This window comes from Echinococcus granulosus (assembly GCF_000524195.1).
Source record: "Echinococcus granulosus chromosome Unknown EG_S00187, whole genome shotgun sequence".
NCBI classification, from domain to species: Eukaryota; Metazoa; Platyhelminthes; class Cestoda; order Cyclophyllidea; family Taeniidae; genus Echinococcus; species Echinococcus granulosus.
Window position 1 is genome coordinate 33,705 of NW_020170567.1, and position 23,832 is coordinate 57,536.

The window sequence follows — 23,832 nt, forward strand, 5'->3', positions numbered from 1 at the left end:
CGTCTTCGTCTAAAACATTTTGACGGATATCTTCATTGTAGCGTAAATTGAAGTAGCTATCCCTATAACGTCTCTTATCGTTACCACCAGTGTAACGGAGGAGTTACCTCCAAAGATATGGTTAAGTAAGAGAACAGTAGCAGTGTACCATATCACCACTGTGGAGGCCGTAGATTAAGCGGCGAGAAAGTCCGATTACTGCAAGCAATTAGTGCAGTCGTGGCTCCGCTTCAGCGCCGCCCCCTCATTAGGTCTTCATTGTCTTGAAACTGCATCGTTGCATTGCCTCTAAATCCTAAACTAAAAGGCTTACCTAGTTGGGTGGAAGAAAATTAACGTGAAGAAGGGCTGGGAGGCTACAAGCATTGTCAAAAGGTCACGTCACCAAATGGAAGTGCAACCTACCCAGATTAAAGAGCCCATATGGGTGAAGGTTTATGTCAAGTACGAAATCAACCCAGCTCTCATCTTTTCGGTTTCGTCTCTGGCGCTCTCCATCTTCACTCTTCTGCTTCAACTGTAACCTATTTTTGGAGACTGCAATCACTCCCGAAACCGAATCGAAGTTGAAGAAATTGCATCAGATAGAGAATGCAATCTCCTTTATCAGCGGTAGTACGCACGCTTTAGATCCACCCGAGAATTCTGAATGTTGCGTCAATCCAAGGTGAACCTATCGAGGAAGGATCGGTTTGGGTGTCAATGCCAAAGTGTGGATTATGTTCTTCAGCAATCCTATTTTGAATGCCAACTATTTTTGTGGTTACATGGGCTTACAAACATCTTGGTGTAAATTGTTTCGTTCAAGGCCTTATAACATAATAGTGAAGGCTGGTCTTTTGCCACAAGTACTTGGTGCATTAAACTCAAAAATTATAGAGTTGTCAAAAGTGAATGTCATTTTAGCCCTTTTGTAAAGAATCATGGGTGTAGATCATCCACAGCGAATATCACATTTAGTAATTAGTCCAAGAAATCAGGATGATTGTTCCGTAAAAATGAGGTCAAGTACCGCTGCTGCCCATGTGGCATTGATATTGAAGATTTATTAGGGAAACAAAAAAGGATTAGGAGTTCCTATGACTCTCTGGAAGGCCATCAAAATAGAGTCGGTACAACTTATGGTGAGTAAATAACTAAATGTGCATTAAAGCAAACATTAAGCTATCAAAAACCAAAACCTAATTTGACCGACCAGTGGGTCAGACTGTTGTAAGGCAGTGAATAGTCCTAGAAAAACTAGCCAAAGTAGCATCACACTGCCGATTTTTTGCCATTACCGAAGGGCATAGCTACATTACTTGGCTAATAATCGCGTCTAACTAAACATGCGACATCTAACGATTCCTCCCTTATGAGTGCAGAAACTACGCCAGCAAATACTCTGCCACATTTGGTAAGTCGTTTGAGTCGAACTGAAACAGGGCAATTGGCTACGAGCTATTCGAGAAAACTTACGCAAATTCATCCCAATCGAGGTGCGCGTTCATCTTTTTTTCTTCAGCGCTTTGCCCAAGGCGAATTCCAAGGTATTTATACCTGCAGCAGAGACGAACCAAAACATTGGAATGGCTGAGCTGTTACGGAGCCGAACACATGCCACTTTTTTTCCCTTCCAGACCAGAAAATGGCACTCTAGCTACTTCTGGGTGTATCGCGGCCCTGACGAATTGTATTGGCTTTGATGCTGTCTCAATACAACCCACTCGTACCGCTATGACTCACCAACCCGCATTTGCTACGCCGCGGTCTGCCTGCTGGATGCTACTCTAGGTGAATTCAATGGTAAGCAGCCGGTACATTCAGAGGCGGTAGTTACTGCAGAAGAGAGTGAGTGATGGATGGAGGTGCAACATCAGTCCTGGCATAAATAACTGCTAATACGGGCTGGTAGGTGGGCCTCACTCATAGCAAACCAGTGACAATCTCGTTGGCAGGGACCTAGGGTAACACGCACTCCAAAATGCAACGTCCCATCTCACGAGGTCCAGCTTTGGGGAACGTGTGGATTTCAGTGGTAACAAAGGTACCGATGATTGTGTTACCACACCCAGCCACACCTATTCAACCATCATCGCCATCATCATGCTGGCGTAGTTGTTGTTGCCGTCGTCGCATTTTGTCTCCTCAATTTCCCATTTACGACAAATTGTCCAACTCCCTCCTTTCTCTGATCGCTCTTTGCCCTTTTTTCTCCTCTTCTTCTTTTTCTTCGCCCTCTTCTGCAGTCTGCATTGACACTACATTGGCCTGACAGGGATTGACGTTAACCATTAGTCACTCGAGGAAAACTTCGTCCTCCTTCTGGTTAAGCAGCCAAAGTTGTCATAAGCAAACCGGTCAGTAGTCAAATAAGTAAACGGTTTATTCAAAAATCAAAACAAGGTTTACAACGCACTTTCATCAGGTAAGTAAAAGAACAGAAAAACAGGAAATTAATAAATGGTCTGGCCTACTACAACTTGTAGAATAGGATATGAGGCGTTCGGTTGTCTAAGCTTTAGACATGAGTGAATAGAGCTCTCCATGCGTTATCCCTAAATTCTTTTATTCCATATGGAGGCGTAATCCATCATGAGCCAGAACGGTAAGATGGCGCCTCACAGTCAACCCCTACCTTCTCCAAATGCTCCGCAACAACCAATTTTAGAGAAAGTTGTTACAGTCAAGGCACCAAATTATGTTCAGACTGGGAAGAAGGCAAGCTGAAATTAAATTAAGTTCAATCGATAAAATAGGTGCAATGGATACAGTGAACACACTGACGCAGTGTGAGAGGAGGCTTAAAACGAACGGGACATGGCAAACCGGTGGAGTAAAGCCTACCTACTTACTCTTTAGAATGCATGTATACAAACAATGATAAGCAGTCTGTTATTGCCTACAGGTTATCACACGTCATCGTCAATTTTTAACAGCAAACCACGCAGTAAACTTCATGACCTTTTTGGTCAAGTGCTACCACACCTCACCTTATGCATAAAGCATCGGTACTAATGATAAGTGTATGCTGCGGTGAACCCAAACACTTCTTACAAAAAGAAAGTGTAAATTTGCACATTATTCTTTTCTCACATTATGACAAGATATCATCTTACGTTTCATGTAGCTCACAGTTGGCATTTAGAGCAATCTGTTTGGCGTTGTCCTTCGGTAAGTAAATGATTAAGTTAAATAACTTGCACTGTTCAACAAAGGAGAAGCCAATGGTGCATCTTCACAACTAGCGAAATTGATTCCTCGTGCCATACTCACTGACCTGTTAAATCTCCCCTTTTCCAATGTGTATCTCACCAATTCTTGGATGGCAATGAAATGGGAGCTCACTTGTCCCTATGCATATCGTGCAACTTCGGAGCCTCCTCAGTAATGTGATTAAGAAAATGTCTTCCACCCTCGAGGAGGTGGAGGAGGGGGCGGAGGAAGAGGAACAAACCAATATTTAGTCATATAACTTTGATCATTTGTAGATCTCACATTACCACAGCGTGTAGTGTCCTCCTATTTTAATGGGATTTTTAGGCGAAATCTGCTACTTTATTCTTAATTTATAGGGGGTGTCGGGCCAGTGAGATCATTTGGGTGAAGATAATTACGACCTAGTATTTAATGACTCGTACTTTTTAGCATAATTACTGCTTTCATGTCATTGAACAGTGCTTTGAGTCTAGGCGTACATATATAATGCCTCAGCTTAACAACCTCCTAAAGGGGAAGTTCGTTTGAATAGACGATCGGGATCCTACAGTTGACCGATTTACCAAATTCTCTAAGTTGAAGTTGATTAACTGAAATACCTATTAATCTCACATTTTTTACTAAAGTTCGTAAGTTGTGTGCTTACTTTCCAAGACCTTGTCGAATTCTGTGTGAGGTTTTTCATTGTATTCCCTGCATTGACTAGTGTCTATCACTCAGTAATGTCTATCAGTGGCATTACACCCAACCACTTACAAATTCTGCTTCACTGGGTGTGGCAAGGTGGTGTGACTGAAAGGACCGCGATGAGACAATAAAAGTCAGAATGTGGATAGATCTGACAATGAGCATAACATTTTAGTTTATATCGCAATGGTTTTGACAAGGGCGGAAATTCCCAATCGTCAGTCTAGTGTTACGCTAAACCGACTCCTTGCGGTCGATTGGCTGAATAGGGGTTAGATATTCTGGAAAATGTTATAAAAGTTGTAATTTAAACCTGATGCTGTACGAGGTAAATTTAAATTCACCTCTAAGAGGGAATCTAGCTTAGACCCGTTGTGGTGACTACTAATCAATCTAGTCATTTCGGAATCAGACAATCTCGACTATTCTTTTCATGCGTCTACTCATAAACCTCAAACTCTCAATTTACTCACCCTTATCTGATCTTTCCATTTCTCACATTTTTTTAGCATTATCCGAACTTCTGCTCCACTTCGAACGTGCAGTTTGCCAAACAAAAGGGGATAGTTGGCTCAAGGAGGCTCATTGAAAATCACGTAAATTATACACTACATCACACCCCCCTCCTATGTCTCGCTGACTGGCATGTGGATGGTTCCAAGAAATCTGCCCACGCAAGCACTAGTGTTGTACAAATGTGCGTGTAACAGCAACTGGGAAAACGGAGGGTAACGGTTTAGACAAGATAGAGACAGGAACACTTGGTCTGTTGCATTATGACCTCTACGCAGTCCTCACATATGGCCTTGATTATGTTCTGTAGTCCGCGTTTTTAGACTCCTAGCCCTCCTGTACGTTTTTACAAAAGCACATAACAAGACATTGGTACTGTGCTTGCCTTTTCACCTTATAAAAGCATGTACAAGTACGTATAGATGCGAATGTGTAATCTGGTCAAACCCAATTCTTATGAAAGAATCCAAGTTTGTGTATCCTCTTGATTTGTCTAAACGTTTGAATCATCATCATGTTTAATTTTCAAGGGTCCCTCATCCTGTCCAGCTCCCGGTAGGTGGACACCAACCACGCGTTCGTAGAGCAAAACGACGCAAACAGTTCCAACGAACGGCATCACAAGGAACACCCAGAAAGCATGATTCGCGTAGGTGAATGGAGGTGAACCCCAGCCTGAAATGAGGATGCAAAATACACAAATAATGCTTTCACTTCTAGTAGTAGATGTTGTTTGCTACCCTCTTCTTCGTCCATTAAGATCGTATGCTGGATTGCTGGATGATGTAGTTTGGGCAGTGAAGTCATCAAACGCTAGAAATTGAATCACAGTCGCATAAATAATCACGTAGACTTTAGAAAAATTCCAATTATTCTTGTCCAAAATAGCTATTATTGCTGTAAGTGTAAACATTCCCGTGATTGCCTGTCAATCGCACAACGATCTAATCGTCGTTTTCACGATAATGGCAAGAATCGTCCCTGTAGAGTTCATATTCAACAAACCACAGTTATATATGTTCTAATAATTCATTACCTTTTCTCAGTAGCCCAATATCGCACCATTCAGCTCGGATAACCAGAAAAGGAGCATTGTCAGAAAGTCTAACCAACCGATTAGTGCGTTGGCAAATGCAACGCATGGATTGCACATCCCCGGGGAACGAGAACTGGCGTTGATTACTCCCAGAGCCCAGCCGGCGGCGTAGCCGCAGCTGATATTTATGCTTCCACCGAAAGAGGGTTTATCAAGTTGAGCTTGGGCTGCCACACCTGTACCGAAAGCGACAAAAACGAAGGTTGCGGCTAGCTCAGCTATTAAATCTCGAAGAAGAGGGTACTTGGTTAAGCGCATTCGGTCAGCGACAGAATGGAGAAAAACTTTGTAAGATTCGGTGAAGTGTTTCATCTTCGTGAGATAGATGGTTGGATATGCGATGAGAGGGCAAACTTCTGGGAACATATACGTGACAACTTGGCGATCATATGACGAATGGGTGTGATCAATCAGGATGGTGCCGGAGACATCTAACAGAGTAGAACCATGCTTGAGTAGATGAATTATGATTTGGGTTTAATCCTAGGCATTACTTCGCCATTTCCAGAGGTACTTTTGCCGAAGTTAAGAATGCTTGAGTATCGATTCTTACCATAAACTTCCTCGCTATCAGGGAACAGGTCGCGTTGGGTGCCACTCTTCGGTCTCTTCTGGTCATTGAGTTAGGTTCTCGTGAATGTGATAACTTGTTCCAGATCTTTGCCGTCCTTCTATAGAAGTACACCATCTACAAGCTGTATCGCTAGTGTCAATGTCTAGAACGAAGCGCGAGGTACTTGATTTTGAAATTAAATAGTCCCAGAATTGGTGTGGCAAGCACCATTTGCTCCGGTTCTTTGTACAATTCATTGTGCTCTTACTGGCGCTTGACATATTTCTTTCCCTGCTATTCCGCGGGTTTATGTAACTGGATTGTGATCCTGGCGAAACCTTTAACGAAACGCCTGAAGTGACTTCTCTTTTAGCTTGAGAAACTATAGCTATCCTTCTGATTGGTTGGTATTGGCCGGATTCTGACTTGCTTCATGCGGTTTTCTGACAATGCTATAAGATCATCCAAGTGTTGCAGAAACTGACATTTCTTTGGAGTCAGTGCAAGCCCGCTTCTTGCAGGTAATGCACTATTCATTTTTAATTAGCATTGGGTTTTTGAATATCTCCAGTAAAAAAGAGTATATTACTTTGAAATATTAATGTTCTAGGAATGATGCAATCAGAGTAGTTTGCATAAGACATTAAAAATTGGCGCAAGGATATCCCTTAGAATTCATAATGGGCATTGGATATAAGGGAAACCATCTTTACTCTATCTGTTTCCACCACCATTATTTGTCAGTATCTACTTTGACTCATGTAGGTAGTTCAAGGAATCATGAGTATGGAGTAGAGTAAGGGCATCCTTCTTTATAGCTGCGTTCAGTTTCCTATAATCGACGCACCACCGATTCCCCCACCCTTTTCCTTTACCAGAGCAATCAGTATAATTCGTAGTGATTTGCAGTCTTATAATCACGTCTTTGAGCATGTCATCGACTAGACGGTTTGCTTTTAGTGGAGAAAGTGGTACGCGTCTGGGTGGTTTCCTGAACGGTCTAGCCGCTGTGGCTTCCCTTTATTGGTGGGTAAAGGTGGCTTCTGCAAAGTTCAGAATAGCTTTGGCACTACGTCGAAAAGCAATTCTAGAAACCATATCCCACGGTAATACTACACAGATAAAAGACTTCTCTACAAAATTTTTATTGTTTGCGGAAACATGAAATTGCGTTTCTCTGTCTACTGTAATCTCATTTCTTACTATTAATTTTAGTCTGTTACACAGTGCGACAATCAATTTTTGACCAAGGAACGGGAAAGTTTCAGAATGTACGATTGACCAAGCTGCGCCAGAATCACAAAGGAAACCGTATAAGCGTCCTTTGAAGCTGCCCAAAGTTTGTAGGAATGAGTGGAAGTATTTCGAAAACAATCAAGTTGGGGAAAACAAGAAATCATCTAGATCTGGGGCAGGACACAAATGGCATCGATGGAATGATGTTTCACTTAATCGATCATTGGAGTTATTGCAACGTGATGCCATCGTAAGCAGCTCCTGCCGTCTCTTCGCTCCGAAATTCACCAACTCATTGTTGACTTTACTGCGGAGTTTGTCTGATACAATGTGTGGACGAATTCAGTGTCTAAAGTGGACGACTATACATCCGACTCTTGCTGGTGGTAAGTCGCAGAAGACGTAATTGTCGTCCTCCTCTATCGTTTGATCACTGCGGTAGATCTCTCCTAGTAAAGCCTGTTCCTGCTGCGAGAATAGATGGTGATTTGGGTCAATGCGTTGCAGAAATTCTCCAAGTCTGTATCTGAGGCTATGCTGATGTCCACAGCGACCGAGAAAAGGTTCTGAAGAAGAGCACGCAAGGTCTCTTGTTTTTGTCAATAAGGATAAAACTAGATGTTAAATCTGATGTGGTCGAGATATGTAACTAAGTCTTTGTCCCTTGCGAAGGGAGGAAGCACTGCTGACGCTTCACGTCCCATTAGGAAAACTTCTCGTCTGGGGTCGACCTACCAAGGTGTAGTTTTGAGGTGCCGTAAGCGAAAGAATGTAAGTAATGCCCTGTTGACAGGACGGCTGCGCATTCAAAAAAAGAGGCTTTACATCTATGATGGACTGGTTGAAACGTCTATAGATGATGTGAAGGAGTTACTGACAACTTTTATAGATCGTGAAGAATTAAGACTAGCACTTTTGAATGCTCCATTTCCTCTTTACTGCCTTTTGCACCTTAGAATGCTAACTTCATTGTGGCATGAGCCAATAAGGGGGAAATAGCCTAAAACATCACTTTATGGCTGGTTAGTGAATGCGTAAACAGCATCACTTGGGTGAGGGGTTCTGTTATGATAGCACACTAATCGTGATCCCAATTGAGCTGACCACATGCTGCTTAGGAGATGGACCAAAGCCGAGACGACAGTGAAAACAATTATGGCGGAAGGGAGCGGTACGCACATTTATCCTCCGCAGACTACACAAGAAAATCTTATGTCGTCAGATTTTGAAGAAGTACTACCAAGTTACCGTTTCGAAAGCATGCAGAAAAGCTCAATGAACAAGATTTCAGACACCGTAGTCACTTCCGCAGCAATGGAATACAACAAAAAGCATACTTCAACCACCGTGTATTATCCAATCAAGTAAAAAGTGACCAATAAAAGAGCAAACACAAATGCAAGAAAAGACTATCTATATGTCTGAGGAGGGAAAGCGCAGACCATCCGTAGATCGTACAACAGGAAGACAGGGGAGCAGGAATCCCAGGAGCCACCGCTTACCCATCACCTGTTCTAAGTTTGCCCTCCATCCACGGTCATAGCTCAGGGGCCTCAGGTCATGCTCCTCATACCTAATCTGCGTGGGAATCTGCACTTTCGAGATGAGTACCTCTACGCTTGTCTGATTCCGCAAAATCTGACGCAGATGATGGAGGAAGAGGATGAACATTGTGGGTCCGAGGATGACACAGAAGGAGGTTAGAAGGCAGAAGAGAAATTGACTGGCGGAGATCCAACCCATTAAGATGAAGGGCACGGGGTTGAGCATGCAGAGTAACCACTGCCATGGGGACCACCCGTCGTAGATTAAGTGGAGTGCGTAAGGCACGTTGAAAATGCTGGCTAGGCAGCAGGAGAAGGCGAGGTAGAAGAGGAGGCGAATGAAGTATACCATATTGGCATGCCCAACACACTGGGCTGAAAAAGAAACAAGTAGACCACCGTCCCCAACTGAATGCCTACGCTCAATACACTTCACCAAAGGTAGCTAAGAGCGATATGGAAGGCTACAGTCCGCATCAGACGATGGAAAATCATCCCTCCTAAGCAAACCTTCCCTTCAAAGCAGTTCCATTTACCAATTATTCATTCACCTATCAGCCAGTTCACCCATTTATCCACTCATGCATCTACAGACTTCTAAATTCTTAACCACTCAATTCTACCTTCACATTCATTCACCCACCGCACATCTCTTAATCCATCTCTGATGCTTTCATACATCCACTAGCCTTTCAAACCACCCACTATTTTGTCTACCCACCATCCACTTTTGTCATTGCTTTGACTGCTTAGTATTCAACCGTACGCGGAGAAACCCCATGGAATGCTCCTCTGTTACTAAATGAAGTCGTAACCCTTTCCCCGCGAAGTATATTCATCTTATCATCTTCGTTCCTGCTTTACGTGGACAAATGAACGGCTTTGATCCACCTATTGACACTACCAGTATCGTCGCGACAACCAATGTGGATAACTGTTGGGGCTATCAAGAACGATGCTCAGGGAGCGTTAGGGGTAATGTTCAAAAGACAACATCACTCTGTAAGTTTTGTAAATTAGATGAGCTTTTTGGATATTCAATCGGTTCTGTCCATTGGTAAAGGATTACGTGTGAATAATGACTTCAGAAACCAGGCCAAACGCCAACATACCCAAGTAAGTACAGTGATGATCGAAGCGCAGGACACAGACGTCACATTGACTGCAGTGGTGGGCCCTAGGTGGTCTAACTGTTTCACATCTGAGACAATACGACCAGTCTCGGCCAGATCGTTGGATGAGCATCAGTTTATCCAGAGATGGATCAGTGTAGACCATACAAATTAGGTTGTATAGGACGTTAGTTGAAGCAAAAAAACCAAGACAAAGGGCACAGTAATATGAAGAGCTACGATACTCCAAGAAGTTGGGTGCAACCACAAAGCATTCGACGTAGAAGATTGTCGAGAGAAGGCAGAAGAAAGCGGTAGCTATAACGTTTCGGGCTTGTTCCATCATCAAGGCAATGCGTGATAAAAGCCGTTTGCTGAAAATTACTAGGAATAAATATTGCCGAAAAGGCTGAAACTTATTTTCTCTCAAGAAAGTCGAAGAATAATGCAAGAAACAGAAGCCTAGAACCACAAGTGATAAACGAAGCTCAGTAGAAGGGTGGGCTTCAGCCAATCAAGAATGTGAAAATGACCACTGGAACGGAACTATTGAAAACAGAAGTAAATTTAGAACTTTATGCAAATTAAGATACAGGTACATAATAAACCACAAATTAAAAAGAATGACGTGCTTCATCAAAAGTCGTTTCTAAAACTGCAGTATTTTGAAGTTTTTGAAAGAGGCAAGTTCATAAAGGGTACTAATCAGCTACATTCGACATTAACGTTTAAACTATAAAGAGCATCTGATGGAATACTTGTTTTTTTATATACACCTTCTAGGTGAGAAGCATCCAATGGACACAAATTCGGCAGTAGTGTTGTCAAAGTTCCCCAGCTTGCCAAAAGACCAGAACGTGCATTTTCCAACCTGGTTAAAGAATTCCATTAGATTTGTCCGTATCAAACCAGTCTATTTGTTTAAGGGGTATGAGGGTCAAAGACAGAGGGTTGGACAAGGATTCTGCTGTATTCGAACTTCCGCACAGTATATGTTTCTAGGTAGGACGAGGCTCGTAGACCTCAATCCTTGACTCCCATACTCTTAAGTCCCCTAGGTTGATTCGGTTTTGCCATAATTTCAGGATAAGTAAATGGGGGAAGCAGGCACAGGTTTAGGGGGCGCGGACACGGGACCATTCTCCAGCTTGCAGGGCGTTGACTCCTCAGTCACGGGGGTCGATTCGTGTCTCCGCCTCCTCTTCGGCAGGAACGTTTAACTACATAGGTACTACACCTAGCTGTGCGCATGATTGGGTAATAGTTTGCATTTTTAGAACGTCACTGGTTGCGTTTATGACTTGAAAACCATTTATCCGCCAAATCGTAGTATAATGTCTTTAAAGTGAATAATGCTCTTAATAAAAACACTTAATTGTGCCGCTATGTGAATGGCTTTTGTCAAAACTGTTGAGTACTGCTCAACGTATAGCTCTGGGCGGGTGCGAAACATTGAATCTACTGGAGCCAGTAGTATGATAGAGTTGTATTTTTGAAATACACCATTAATCTGGTAACAATTAAATAAGATGTTTAAAATTTTTAATAGTCAGGACCCTTTTTACTCTCTTTTTTAACAGTAAAGCACGATAAGTGTCCTGAAAATCGACTTATAACTGCTCCCTTAATCAAATAGCCAATAACGATCGCACTTCTTCCGGTGTTTGTCTGCGCGTGAATTTCTTCCCTCATTTCCTCAAATATTTTTCGTCGGTAGGTTAACTGAGGTAGTCTTTTGTATTTTGGGGCATTTTTTGCCCTGTCTTTGGAAGCATTAACTGGATTAAGAGGTTTAGATCTGTGATCTATCTTCTCCTCTTTCAGCATGATGGGCACAATTTGCACAGACCTAGGTTTATAATTCTCAAATTAGTTGTAGCATTAGCTTTTGAAGTGTACCGTTATTTAGTAAATCCTCTTGATTCCTTTCTTTAGCATGATGAAGTTTCTTCTGGTCTTACCGTTCGCGTGTGGTTAACATGCTAACTTCTGTTTTTTGTATTTGACTCTGGGCTCATTTCGTCGAGACTTGGCTCTACAATTTGAATTTTTTGGTACATTTGTAATCGTCTGCTCCCTCTTTCTGTAGAAGTTTTGCTGATACGGGTTATGGGGATTGTTAAAGATCATCTCTTGAATCTCATTGTTCAGTCCAAATTATTTTTTCTAGGATACACTATTACTTAATATTACGTAAATTGCTCACATTCACTAACAATCTAGACACAACCGTGACGCCAATACCTATTATCACTGGTTCCTTTTGGAAAGCATAAAATTTCACAAAAGGCTAAGATTATTTTTTTGCGTCGTGTCTCATCTTTTGCATCTTAAGCAATCTTTGAAGTAAGGACTGGCAATGACGTTGCTTTTAACGTTTGTATCAACCTCCTCATGTGTCTTAGAGGTTTTTGAATCAAATTATTTAATGTTTAACAAACTAGTTGAACGTCAACTCATCCGTCCATCTCAAATCAATCTGTTGACTTACCCCTGTTTTTCAGTTTTTTAGTGCAGTCTATTAGTTCTCAGTGTTACTTTGCGCTCACACCTTTTAATTAGGATTAGTCTAGACTTTCCCTTTTTTTTGCGGAATTTTTTACACCCTTTTGTGTTGCGTTGAACGTTTGTTACCTATTATTTATGGGAATTTCTCCCTTTAAAATCATTTTAATTACGTTTTTGCATCATGTACTTTATGAGAAATCCGATTTTGTTACCTTTTTCCTAATCAGCACCATTCATTCGGAATGCCTGGACCGCCACCACCTCCACCTCCTCCTGCCGCGCCTCCACCTCCCATAGGTGGGGGCGGTGGTGGTGGAGGCCCGGCCTTTTTGGCGGATATTCGGAAGGGTACAGTGCTCAAGAAGGTGCCTGAGTCGCAGAAAAATGATCGTAGCGCTGCTCTCGTTCGTAAGTACACCCTTTTCTCCTAGTTCCCCCCGTCGTGATTAAGATGTGGGCTTGATCTGGGAACTGGGAAGTCTTGTTGGCGTTTAGCTGCCTTATTCACTGTCTTTACAACGCGTTGGACCTGGTTTCTGACTTGATTTCCAAGTTTATTCCGCTTTTGTGCACATATCTGGTGCTTTAATGTTGTCTTCAATATATATTTCTGGTTTTATTCTGGGAGGTGGGATAGCTTGATTATCGAAAGACGCTTTCCGCGAGCTTCTGTTTCCGTTTTGTAATTTTTTTCTGTCTTAAGGCGCATCTCGTTTTGTCCTATCAAGTCCCTCATCAAGTGATGATTTTACGTCTTCTTTAGAATGACCAGATAAGAATATCAGCCGGATTACCTATATTGATAGTGTGTCCATAGCCTCTTTACATAGTCTAGTGGGAAACCGGTACTTATTTGTAAGTAACTTTGATTTCGAGATGTAAAGTTGGATCATTGCTGTTCCAAGGGCAGCAATCTTCAGGAACATCAGGAGACATTTCTTTTGCTCCATTCAAAGTTAATAACCGTGTTGTTATCGATAGCAGTCGGTTTTTCTAATTAAGGTGTGGTTTAAATGAGTTTATTCCCCTTATTTTGTTTAACACTACGGATAATCCGAACGTATCTGTGCAGAATGCCGCTGTTCTCTCCTCATAGAATAAATTTGAACAACTTTTTTGTAACACGTTTGCCAACATTCGCCAAAGAGGGCCCTCTGCTACAGCCCATAAAAGTTGTACCTCATTTAAAGTTATGCAGCTCAAAAACTAGGGGCAATTTTAATCATCGTTGAGCCAACGCTCGCATAAGTTTAATTGTCTACTAGCCCAAACCCATCTGTTTGCGACACACGGATCCGGGCAACTGATTATCAAAATTTGATAAACGACTCATGTCACTTACATATCATGTTGGTAGCAAATGCGTTTAACAGGACTTCTTGATACAAGGAGTAATATTAACACAATAGACATCGGTCACGTTAATTAATGTGTCGATCTTATTAGGACGACTCTGAGTCACATGTTGCTCTCGCAAATAGCGCTGCTTATCCTTCGAGCCGCTTTGTCTTTTCAAAGTTGAGGTTAACTTTTTTTCGTGAAGGGATGTGATTCAGCCCAAAAGGCTGCGACATTCTTCGGTACTTTTAATTCTTTAGACACAGGTATTAAGACGTCGATAAAATTTGATTTATTTCCCAGGCGGTAGTCGTCGGTAAATACATTGAAATTGAGGCAGGGATGAAGATGATAGTACGTTGATGAATTCTTATCCCGAGAAAGTTACCAATTTAAATTGGCAATGATGGTGCATATCCCTCGCAAATTTCCAGTCGAGACACATGAAGAATGGATGAACTTGGTTGGGGAGGGGTATTTATTTTTAAAAGGGTGGTCCACTGCTCTACAGAGTGCGTTTTATACCCTAACTTTGTGTTTTTATAAACGCCAATTCCACGCTGTTATTTTTCCATTCTTAAAAGTTTGTGTGGATTTTGTATCTAATTTTTTAAATTCCTACGGCATCTGTAGCCACTTTTCTGTTTTGCGTATAATCAACTTTTGTTGTAATTCATTTCTACTTTGGGGTGTTGACTAAACCCCGTCTAAGTTATGGTGCCAGTTAAAGTTCTGCTAAATGCAACCTAGCACTTTCTCGAAACCCTGTCGGCGTATCTTAGAATACGTATGACAATTAAATTACGGGGAGTCTATTAATGCCTTCGGTCCTACTGAGTAGAAGGGGTGGAGTGCTATCAAGGGGTTGCTTCTTTGTTGTGAGTGTCGTCTTTGACGATTTTCGCTATTTTCGTTGTTGTAGTAGGCCCCCTTTGTTCCTCTGCTGTATTCCAATTATAGGGCATGCGCGTTCGAAGTTGGCTTTATTATCAGTGTACGGAAGGGTTGGAGGCTCTGCTGTGGATCCCCGCAGACAGCCTTAGCGGTTGCACTTTGTATTTGTAACTACCCCATCTCTGAGCCTTGCTGTGTGTTAAAGCGCCTCATTTTTTTATGAGGGTTAGGAAATGTCATGCATATCACGCTAGGGAGTTATCCTCGCGAATGATATGGCGAGTAGAGAGATCTGGAGGTGAGTTCGCTATCGGCTGATAGCAAGGGTTGGATAATCATAGCTTCGTGCCACTGGTGAAGAGGCCGAATCAAAGAAGACTGAAAAGACTTGCGTGATTATTTATGTAGTCAAGAGGTAAGTGTGAATAATTTCGTGGAATAATTAGTCGGATTTTTCTTGGCGTTGATGGATGAATCTTTTAGGTAGGGATCTGTTTGCTCATATACTTGCTGGTGATCTTGGGTGGTGAAATTGGTCAGTCATGGGGGACATATTGAATTTGTCTACGACTCACCTTAGGTAGAAGCCATTCTTGTTGATATTGTCGCACGATTGAGACTGCAGATTGTTTATTTTGAATGAGATTCCTGCTTCGAGGAAGTAAGCCATACGATTCTGAGGGTATATTTATTGTTAACATGCAGAGGGGGGTTGGGAGGCTGGTGGCAGGTTTTAAAAAGGTCCATGCGTTTTGCTACTCAAAGGCCGTTCATACTGAAATGTTACTTTATTTATAAGGGAACAGTGATTATTTTCTGCTTTTCCACATCTACCCCAGTGTTTAACTAGTACTCGGAATGCAGTTTTAACACGGTATGGTTTGTCATTCTCCCTGAACCGTTACATTAAATTCAAAGTGTGCTAACTTCCAAAAAGTGGAGGTATTTGCGAATGATTGTATTTACCGTGTCTACCATAGAAAGGCTCATGTCTGGCACATTTTCGTTGCACTGGAGGTTGTACGTGAGGAATGTCCAGGGTCAGGCGTTTCACCCGTTGAATTAAGTACTTTAAAAGTGGCTGCTGCAGTAATGAGGTGGAAACGAACAGGGTCGTCGCTGACAGGTGCACTTGCGGTCGTCTTTTGAAAGCTTACACCTTACTACTAAATGTCTTTCTAATGGGCGTTCACCACTATCCCACGTCTTCCTTGAAGGCTCCTGCAGATAGGAGTGGTTATTCATAGGCTTGGGTCTTACGCCTTTCTTGACAAGAGATTTCGTTCATTATCACCCATTCAGCAGTAGTATTGTCTACTATCTCTGTTACTTGTGATCGGACAAGACTGAACCACCCATGATATTTGTTCCGATTGCCATAAATACTCGCGGAACACTTTGTTATTGTACATATTGATGGCAAAGTGGCATTCCCTTTTATCAGTTCCAGTGAAATTAAAAGCGCTAGTTCGTTGGCTAGCTGACTAAACTCAAGGAGAGTTGGAGTAGAAGCGACTACAGTAGCGGAGGTATGGGAGACTGCCAAACACTGTTTATTGTCCCAAAATTGGAACTTTTGCTTTGGCTTTTCTCGTAGCCGACAAAGGTGCCAGTAAAGGAAATCGGTCGGGAATGCCGCCGGGCGGCGGTGGTGGAGTCGCTTCCCCACCTAAGGACCTCAGGGCGGAACTCAATGCTATGTGTGCTAATCGTTTTCAAGTGAGTCTCTCATTCCATTACTCCTCTCTCGTGCATAGTGTGATAAAAAAAACTACCCGCAACTTAACCTTCAGTGCAGGAATTCTTTTGGGAGCGAGAGAACTGGACAGTATGGGGCGCTGTTGAGTGGTTTCTGGGGTACGAAATATTAATCTGTTGTGATTCTGAAAAAAATAAAAAGGCGTGATAAAATTGTTGGTTTCCCTACGCGGGCACCTTAGGTGTTAAGAGGCAACTCTTTAAAGCGTGATCGTTATGACGTTAGTGTCTGTGTTTTAACACTTTGAAACCATTCAAACGTGACTTATGCATTATTTTTGTTTGGTGCTAAAATGCGCAGGATGTGCGGCGAGAGTTTCGCTTCATCTTTCTACTTTGCTTGTTTTAAATGTTTCCTGTGGATCTCTTACCGTGCTTTTAATTCAAATCGAGGAAGTGATAAATAAACTATCGTTTGTCTAAATCCTAGGCCTATTATTAGCCGATAAAGAAATGCAAAATTAGTGTCCGCTTTAACAGGCCGCAATTATTGTATGGTGTAGAAGTCTGAAATACTTTGGTTGTATTGATCGCGCAGAAGGATGATAATGCCACTTCTCCAATTAAAACATCATTTATTGGTTCAAATGCAGAACTTCGACAACCAACTTTTTTTCCACCTACATGTAGATCCTTTTGGCTGGAGGGGGTATCCGGTACACATTTCGCGACTTTTACACCAGATCAATTTGACGCTTTGAAGTACGGCCTGTTGAATCCTTTTCCTCCAAACTCTAGTCATTATTTCTTAGTCATCCACCCGAAGACCAAAATTTGGTTTAAAGGGAAGGCATCCAGAAAACGATCCAATTTTATTGTTGGTTGCGAGATCTGTTCGATTGTTCGGAGCATGGAAATTGAAGTTGTTCAAACTCTGAATTTTAACAGTCAATTTCCCATTTCCATCTGGGAGATACGCACTTGTAAGGCGGAAATGCTATTCAGAAAATGATTAATCGCCCCAATGGTAGCTTGATCGGCCGATGATGTTGAAGCATGGAAGTTTGAGTTGCTAAACAGCTAACATCTGCTCGCTTTCTGTGTGAAGATCTGTGTTGAGAAGAGAGGAAGGAAATGTACTTAGGAAACTATTTAATGATCTAACCTTTGTTATGTGGAATTGAGACGTTGAAGCATGGAAGCTTGGGTGCTTAAAATTTCGGGCTCCAAAGGTAAACTGTTTGTTACCTACGTTAAGACTTTTATTCGGAATGAAGAGCACGGACGGGCAGTGTGAGGTCAGTCATACATTCAACCGGTGTTTTATGCATCGTCCCCGGTGCCCCCAATTATTACACACACTACACATTGGTCGTCACAATAGCGCCAACGATGGCGGTAGTCGTCGGTGGATACACTGACAGGACTGAATATAATAAGAAAAACACCATTCTCCCATACTCTCCGCTAGTGAAATGCGTTAGGGAAAGCGATAGATGATGTTGCATAACTTGCAAATTTCACATGCAGCCGTTTTGTGTATGAGCTCAAAAAGAAGACTGTAGAGATTTTACAAAGTTCATTTCTTGGTGTCCACTGATATCTACCTCTATAGGTACCATGCTCTGATCTTTATCCCTAGAAGATGCCTAATTTAAGTAATGTATGCGGCTCTGCAATCAGGCAACTTTCAATGAGTACTGAGTTAGCTAATAATGAACCATATGCCTGACAGGCGCCAACTTTCGTAGCCCATCTACCCATATAAGGATGTCATCATTCCTATGCGGAATAAGCTGTTGAATCCTGTCTCCAGCGCACGCTGAACTACTTATGAAGCATTCATAGCCATGCAAGTAGGTCATTTCTATTCATTTCCAGCTAATTGGGCAACGCTCTTTGTGTCTGGCAGTCTCTGGATAACTGAGTAATTAAGTCATCTTCATTGATGGGGTGAAATGGTAGTTTCTGTGTCTCAAGGACGATAAAGTAGTTATGCAATGTACACGCAAGCGTTGTAAGCGAATTGCTACCTAAAGAAATGCCTACAATTTTTTTAGCTGTAATGCTGCAGCGCATTCGTGTGTATGCCATTTACAACGGGCTATCGATTCAGGCAATAACCTAAGCGGTACGGGTGTGTGCCAGTGCTGTGTACTGCTGTCTAGGTGCATCTCGGCTCCTCGTCATCGCCTTCACTATGAATCACAACTGTGCACAAGTGCATGTTAAAAGGCGACGGAGCCCCGTTGGTAGTTATTCAATACCTCTCGTCAAGAAACCAATGGGTGGCACCATCTGCAGTTAAGAGCGCATCTTTCATCATAAACTTCTAGATTGAGTAGACTTATGGTATATAGCACAAAATGTTCGGATAAGTCGTTGCATCAAAGATGAATGCTTGGATGAATCAAGATGAATGACTGCATGCATGCCTGCTAATTCCTGGACTGGGTCAACATTGCATTGTATCATTTGCAAGGATTGGATAAAGAGATGGGTCTAGGATTCTTGGATAGATGGACTCTTGCACCTGAAATAAGGAATTGATGAATCTGAAACGAATTCATTAGTAAAGCTGATAGCCTAGGGATGGGTGGAGCAATATATGGATATCTGAATAACGACCAGAGGTAGATGGATCCATTAAGGAATGTACAGCTCAAGAATAGACGTATGGATACTTGTTTCGGCGATCGGATAGTCATTCGTCTTCTTTAGTTAAGGTTCTGTAGCTGCATTCCCATTGTGTATAATTCTTCGACATCTTGGGAAAAACGCTCCTCAAGTACATCTACTCTGCAAGCAGAATAGTCATTTTATTGGTATTTGGACATTGGAAAGATGCTAATCATGCTGCAAAATTGCCATTTCACACACACGAATTAGAAGAATTTTTCATCTGCTTCCCTTGTCAAACTTTTCACCTGTTGATTTTATATTTTTTGAAGCCGGAAGACGGAAGGAAGAGGAATCCGGATTTGATCTTGTCATATAACTACTCCAGTTCGGCAGACCGACTGTCCTTGTGGCAGTTTAGCATAAGAGCTCTCACCAAAGGAAGGAACAGTGTTTTGCCATTCGTTGCATGTCGTGGATAAAAAGCATGCATGTGTGTGTGGGCTTGAATTAAAAATTCGATAGTGGTCGCACTAGGACGACGAATGCGGGGCGGTTCTAATTTCTGGCTGACTTTGGAAACGATCAAGGGAAGTGCAGAAGGAACCCTGCAATTAGTTCTTGAAAACACCAGGAGAATAGTTGATGAAGAAGGTGCAGAAAAACTGATTGAACCCGTCTCTGATGTGTTTCGTAGCAACTTACGAGCAACTATTGACAGAGGAGTGCTTAGTTATTTGTTCCCGACTTTTACATTGGGTGGAATTGGAAAACTTCTTTGTACGCTAATTTATTCAACTGAAACGAAACTCGGCGGGAAGTCATTCTTTGAGTGTAATAAAAGTTAAAATAACATTTTGTTATTTTCTCATTCGTATTCAACTTGATACGAACGTCAGAATAGCGTGCATACAATTTTTTAACCGACTCAAATGCCCTACTGTCATGAAGGAATGGTAACTGTTGCTTCAATTGCAGAGCACGTAAACGCATGAATTTTGAGGTCTGTTAAAAACGAAATGTCGTATTTCCATCTGTCTATTTATAGTGTGCCACCCGTCACGATTTTGGCGCGTGAAAGGCTGAAGTTTGGGGTGGTTTCTCGTTAATGAAATGCCTTCTTTTTGCTTGTGTGTAGTACACGAGTTACCTTAGAAGAAGTTACGTGGCTCACAAGGCTGGAGGTAGCTTTATTATTACTATGGAAAGGCAGGGTTTCATGTCACTGCCGTGAAAGTCGATCCATAGAGGACTGAAAATAACAAACATTATTGTTTTACACTTCTTCCTTCCCCCCACCTTTTACTTTGCTTTACTTTTCACAATCGGCGTTTTCTGTATCTACTCTTTTGCTTTGGTCGTTACAGTAGCTTTTGAGCTAAGTGATATCAAATGAAGAACAGAAATGAGAATCCTGCAAAGTTTTCATTTTTTGCACTAATCGTATTGTGTAGGTGAAACATTTGTCTAAAAGCAAGACACATTAAAGTATCACGTAAAGTGACTTCTCGAAGCAATTTCCCTGATTAGATTCCACCTTTTAGACACTGCTACCTATCTGGGTTGCTACCATAAATGTGAAAGTGTTCTCTCGTCATTAAAAGAGGCTGAGGTATACATTAAATGACAGTATGTGTAAATGTGAAAGCTGCCGAAAAGTGGATATAGTTTGTAACTCCTGAAGTGTATTCTTATCTTTTAAATAAACCCAAAAGCCGCGGTTTACTTTGAACACCTCTCTCCATAGGAAGGCGATATTACAAGTTGGAGATTGATAGAACTGATTGATGGATGAATGAAAACCTAGATAGAGTAGAGGCCAAGGTTAACTGGAACGGACACGACCCCCTTTTGTTTACCAGCCAATAATCTTATTCCTCCTTCCCTATGCACACCTCTCTCCACTTTAATTCGCTTAGGGAAAGCCGCAACCAGCGCCAGTATCCCCTCAAAAGAGACCTCCGTCCCCCTCTCACCGTATGGAAGCGAATTTCGGCAGCCCAGCTTTCCAGGCCCGCCCCGCGCCGGGGTACGTGCAGCCCGAACCTAACGTCCGTCCTTTTCCAGCCGTCCAGGTAAGGTGGAGGTTGCTCAAACAACAAAGGCTACTTAGTTCTACTAAACGAGACGCCGTAGATTAACATCGATTTGGCTGTTTCTGAAAGGGTTTCTGTCATGAAGTTGTCAGCTTCGCTTAATACTAATGTCATTTGATAGGAATTTAGACGGTGGGCATCAATCGACTCAGTAGACGATGATTCGGTATGCCACTTCCCATGCCTTAAGTAGAGCGGTAAGGGTTTAAGCCGAATAGTGAATCGGGGTTTTACTTAGTGGTTGAGTTAATTTCCTATGTTATAAGGCCCAATACAGGAGTAGCTTTATTATAAGCGTTGTTCTCCTAGTACGGAAGCGCTGGCGTTAGTGGTAGAATTCGAATGAATTGAAATCAACCATAAGGCAGTCACGACGATATTGGAAAATTCGTGCCACCGCTGGAAGACTTCCTGATTCAGCGCTTGAATTAGTTTCGTGGGTTCACTAGTTTTTGCCCAGGGCCGAATGATGTTTATTGTGAGCGAATTCTGCACACTAAATCATTTTCATGGGCAAAGTATCCACACTAAAGCAAATTCTTTTAATGAAGCACATGATGCGATGTTACTCAAATTATTTTTTCCACTGCTGCCCAAATACCTGTCTGTGTAGTTACTCGATATCGTTGTTCGTTGTTCTTTTTGACTACTCTTTGATTGAAGATTTGAACAGATTAAATTCAGATCTCGTTCCATTGGTGGCCAAGTTTAAAAACCAAAGGTCGGGGTGGTTATCCAAATTTTATGCGATTCCTATAATGCTTGGGCAGATCTAGTTATTCACAGCAGGTGACTTTCTCTTATGCCTTCTTTGAAGCATCAGAGAAGGGTATCGCATTATTTGCAAATGTGTTAGGTATACCAGCACAACATAGCTGCCGAGTTATCCTTAATGCCATTATGGCATGAGTCATGAAGTAGCTTCGTTGTCAGAGTACCAAAGGCCCAGAAGATTGGGTAGATAAGCATGAGTAAGGTCCCGTTGCATTGATGTCGGGACCGGTTCGTCAAAGATTGGGAAGGTTCGTGTTTAATGCAGGTCTCACTATTATTATCTATCATGAAGAAATGAAAGTTAGGTAGGTGATTTTGGGAAGTGCACAGCATATGCTATGGAGTAACATGTGCCTAATGCAGTCAGGATTGTTTGTATTCTTTCGAAGTTTGTTCAACCGGTCCCACCGGCGTGGCGTCAAACCTAGCTCTTGCAAAAATTTTATGCGGACCCAGTTCAAATACATAGAAGGATTGGGAAATCAAAGATCGCCGTAAAAATATAAAAAGACTGCATCACCAATGTAATTCATTCCGTCCTGTTCTAGCCACCGCGCGGCTCTGACCCTTTACTCGAAGAGCCAGGAAAACAACGGGTTAGCTACGCTGTAGAGCCAGCTGCTAAATAGGGAATGAAGGCTCTCACTATCTTCATTTTTCATGTTATCTGATTGTTCGCTTTATTTGCCACACCTGTCTTTCTGTGCTTGAATTGCTTATCGTAAATATACTGCCTCTTCTTTTACTTGCGCAAATTTTCCAAATCTTTGGAGCATTTTCCTTCCATCTCGCCTTTTACATCATCATGAGCGGTCACCATGATTAATCCTCTGCATCTATCATCACAGCTTTTTTCATTGAAATTAACTTCAAGCCAGGAATGAAGGCTGTAGGCTTTCATCCACAACGGTACAAAACTTTCCAGTCCACCGACTTTTGTGTCCATACTCCCTCCTTTCTTTTGCAAACGCTTCTCTTTGTGGACGATTTGACCTTGCAGGTTGTTGGATTTACCCAGTTTTTGATCATGGTTTGGAACTTGAGCCTGAAATATTTGCTGAGTGGAGGCGACCCCAATAGCGGCATTCTACATCTAGTGATGTCTTTTTTTGTTTTTAAGGCTCCAGCACCATCAATGCAATCGCCAGCGCCATCACCACATCCGTCTAAAGAAGCGGCCTACCGCCCGAGGGTAAGCCTTAACGTTGGTCAGGAGCCGACAATGTGGCCTTGCATGGTGTAGGGTTTACCCCGTTTTCGATTATGGTTTGGAACTTGAGCCTGAAATATTTGCTGAGTGGAGGCGACCTCAATAGCGGCATCCTACCTCTAGTGATGTCTTTTTTTGTTTTTAAGGCTCCAGCACCACCGGCCTACCGCCCGAGAGTAAGCCCTAACATTGGTCAGGGGCCACTGCCACCCGTACCTTCACGTCCGTCGGAAGATAAGACCTGGGAGAGTAGATTCAACTTCCCCAATGAAAACACATTCCCGCCACCGCCAGAGACCTACCGTGGGCCGCGAACCTATGTGCGGTGCCGCGTCAGTACGTTCCGTTACTACAGGATAGATCAGTTTGTCCCTCATGATCTCTACCCATAATTGCGCTAGATTTTGCGCTTCGATAGAATCGTTTATCTTTAATTTACTGATAGATTTAAAGATGGTGTAGGATTTGATAAGGAATGCTTTATTTCGCATTGCTAGATGTCTTTCCTTTTGTGCTTAAAGGTTATCTAAGACGCTCGTCCGCTTCATTTGGTTCTAGCTAAGGCTGAAATGCGATTTGGTCGTCCCATTCCACACAAGCGGATCTAGTTCCTCTTGCGATTGCATTTGGTGCTGACGAAATAATTTTAAATTTTTTGGTACCCTATTTTTTGATGCCCTTTTTAATGCGGATAAAGAAATGAAGATGTACTTTTCGTAAGTGAATCTGACTTTCTCGTTCTTTTAAAAGTGTCAT

The 23,832-nt window shown here is 42.2% G+C and overlaps 4 protein-coding genes across 4 annotated transcripts in view; 2 read left to right on the top strand and 2 right to left on the bottom strand. All coding sequences in view use genetic code 11, as the record gives it.

Annotated features, from left to right (window-relative positions):
* Positions 1-719: 719 nt before the first annotated feature.
* EGR_10068 (hypothetical protein) lies at positions 720-2,473 on the top strand (the record flags this gene model as incomplete). The annotated part of the gene is made up of 2 exons (XM_024499317.1): positions 720-913; positions 2,386-2,473. 2 exons carry the CDS (start codon positions 720-722, stop codon positions 2,471-2,473), a joined length of 282 nt encoding a protein of 93 aa, XP_024346267.1.
* Positions 2,474-4,891: 2,418 nt separating this feature from the next.
* EGR_10069 (Aquaporin-9) lies at positions 4,892-5,860 on the bottom strand (the record flags this gene model as incomplete). Its single annotated transcript, XM_024499318.1, has 2 exons — positions 4,892-5,073; positions 5,461-5,860. The coding sequence occupies 2 exons, from the start codon at positions 5,858-5,860 to the stop codon at positions 4,892-4,894; spliced, it is 582 nt and encodes a 193-aa protein (XP_024346268.1).
* A 1,765-nt stretch (positions 5,861-7,625) lies between these two features.
* Positions 7,626-10,282, bottom strand: EGR_10070 (putative palmitoyltransferase ZDHHC24; the record flags this gene model as incomplete). Its single annotated transcript, XM_024499319.1, has 3 exons — positions 7,626-7,849; positions 8,726-9,202; positions 9,940-10,282. 3 exons carry the CDS (start codon positions 10,280-10,282, stop codon positions 7,626-7,628), a joined length of 1,044 nt encoding a protein of 347 aa, XP_024346269.1.
* A 587-nt stretch (positions 10,283-10,869) lies between these two features.
* The window catches only part of EGR_10071 (DnaJ subfamily C member protein), a gene marked incomplete at both ends in the record, with an annotated part of 50,605 nt that continues 37,642 nt past the window's right edge, over positions 10,870-23,832 (top strand). The window contains 8 exons of the mRNA XM_024499320.1: positions 10,870-10,927; positions 11,576-11,652; positions 12,675-12,855; positions 16,277-16,398; positions 20,916-21,071; positions 22,415-22,462; positions 22,987-23,058; positions 23,223-23,408. Of these exons, the coding sequence (XP_024346270.1) occupies positions 10,870-10,927; positions 11,576-11,652; positions 12,675-12,855; positions 16,277-16,398; positions 20,916-21,071; positions 22,415-22,462; positions 22,987-23,058; positions 23,223-23,408 (900 nt within the window). The remainder of the gene's footprint in view (positions 10,928-11,575; positions 11,653-12,674; positions 12,856-16,276; positions 16,399-20,915; positions 21,072-22,414; positions 22,463-22,986; positions 23,059-23,222; positions 23,409-23,832) is intronic.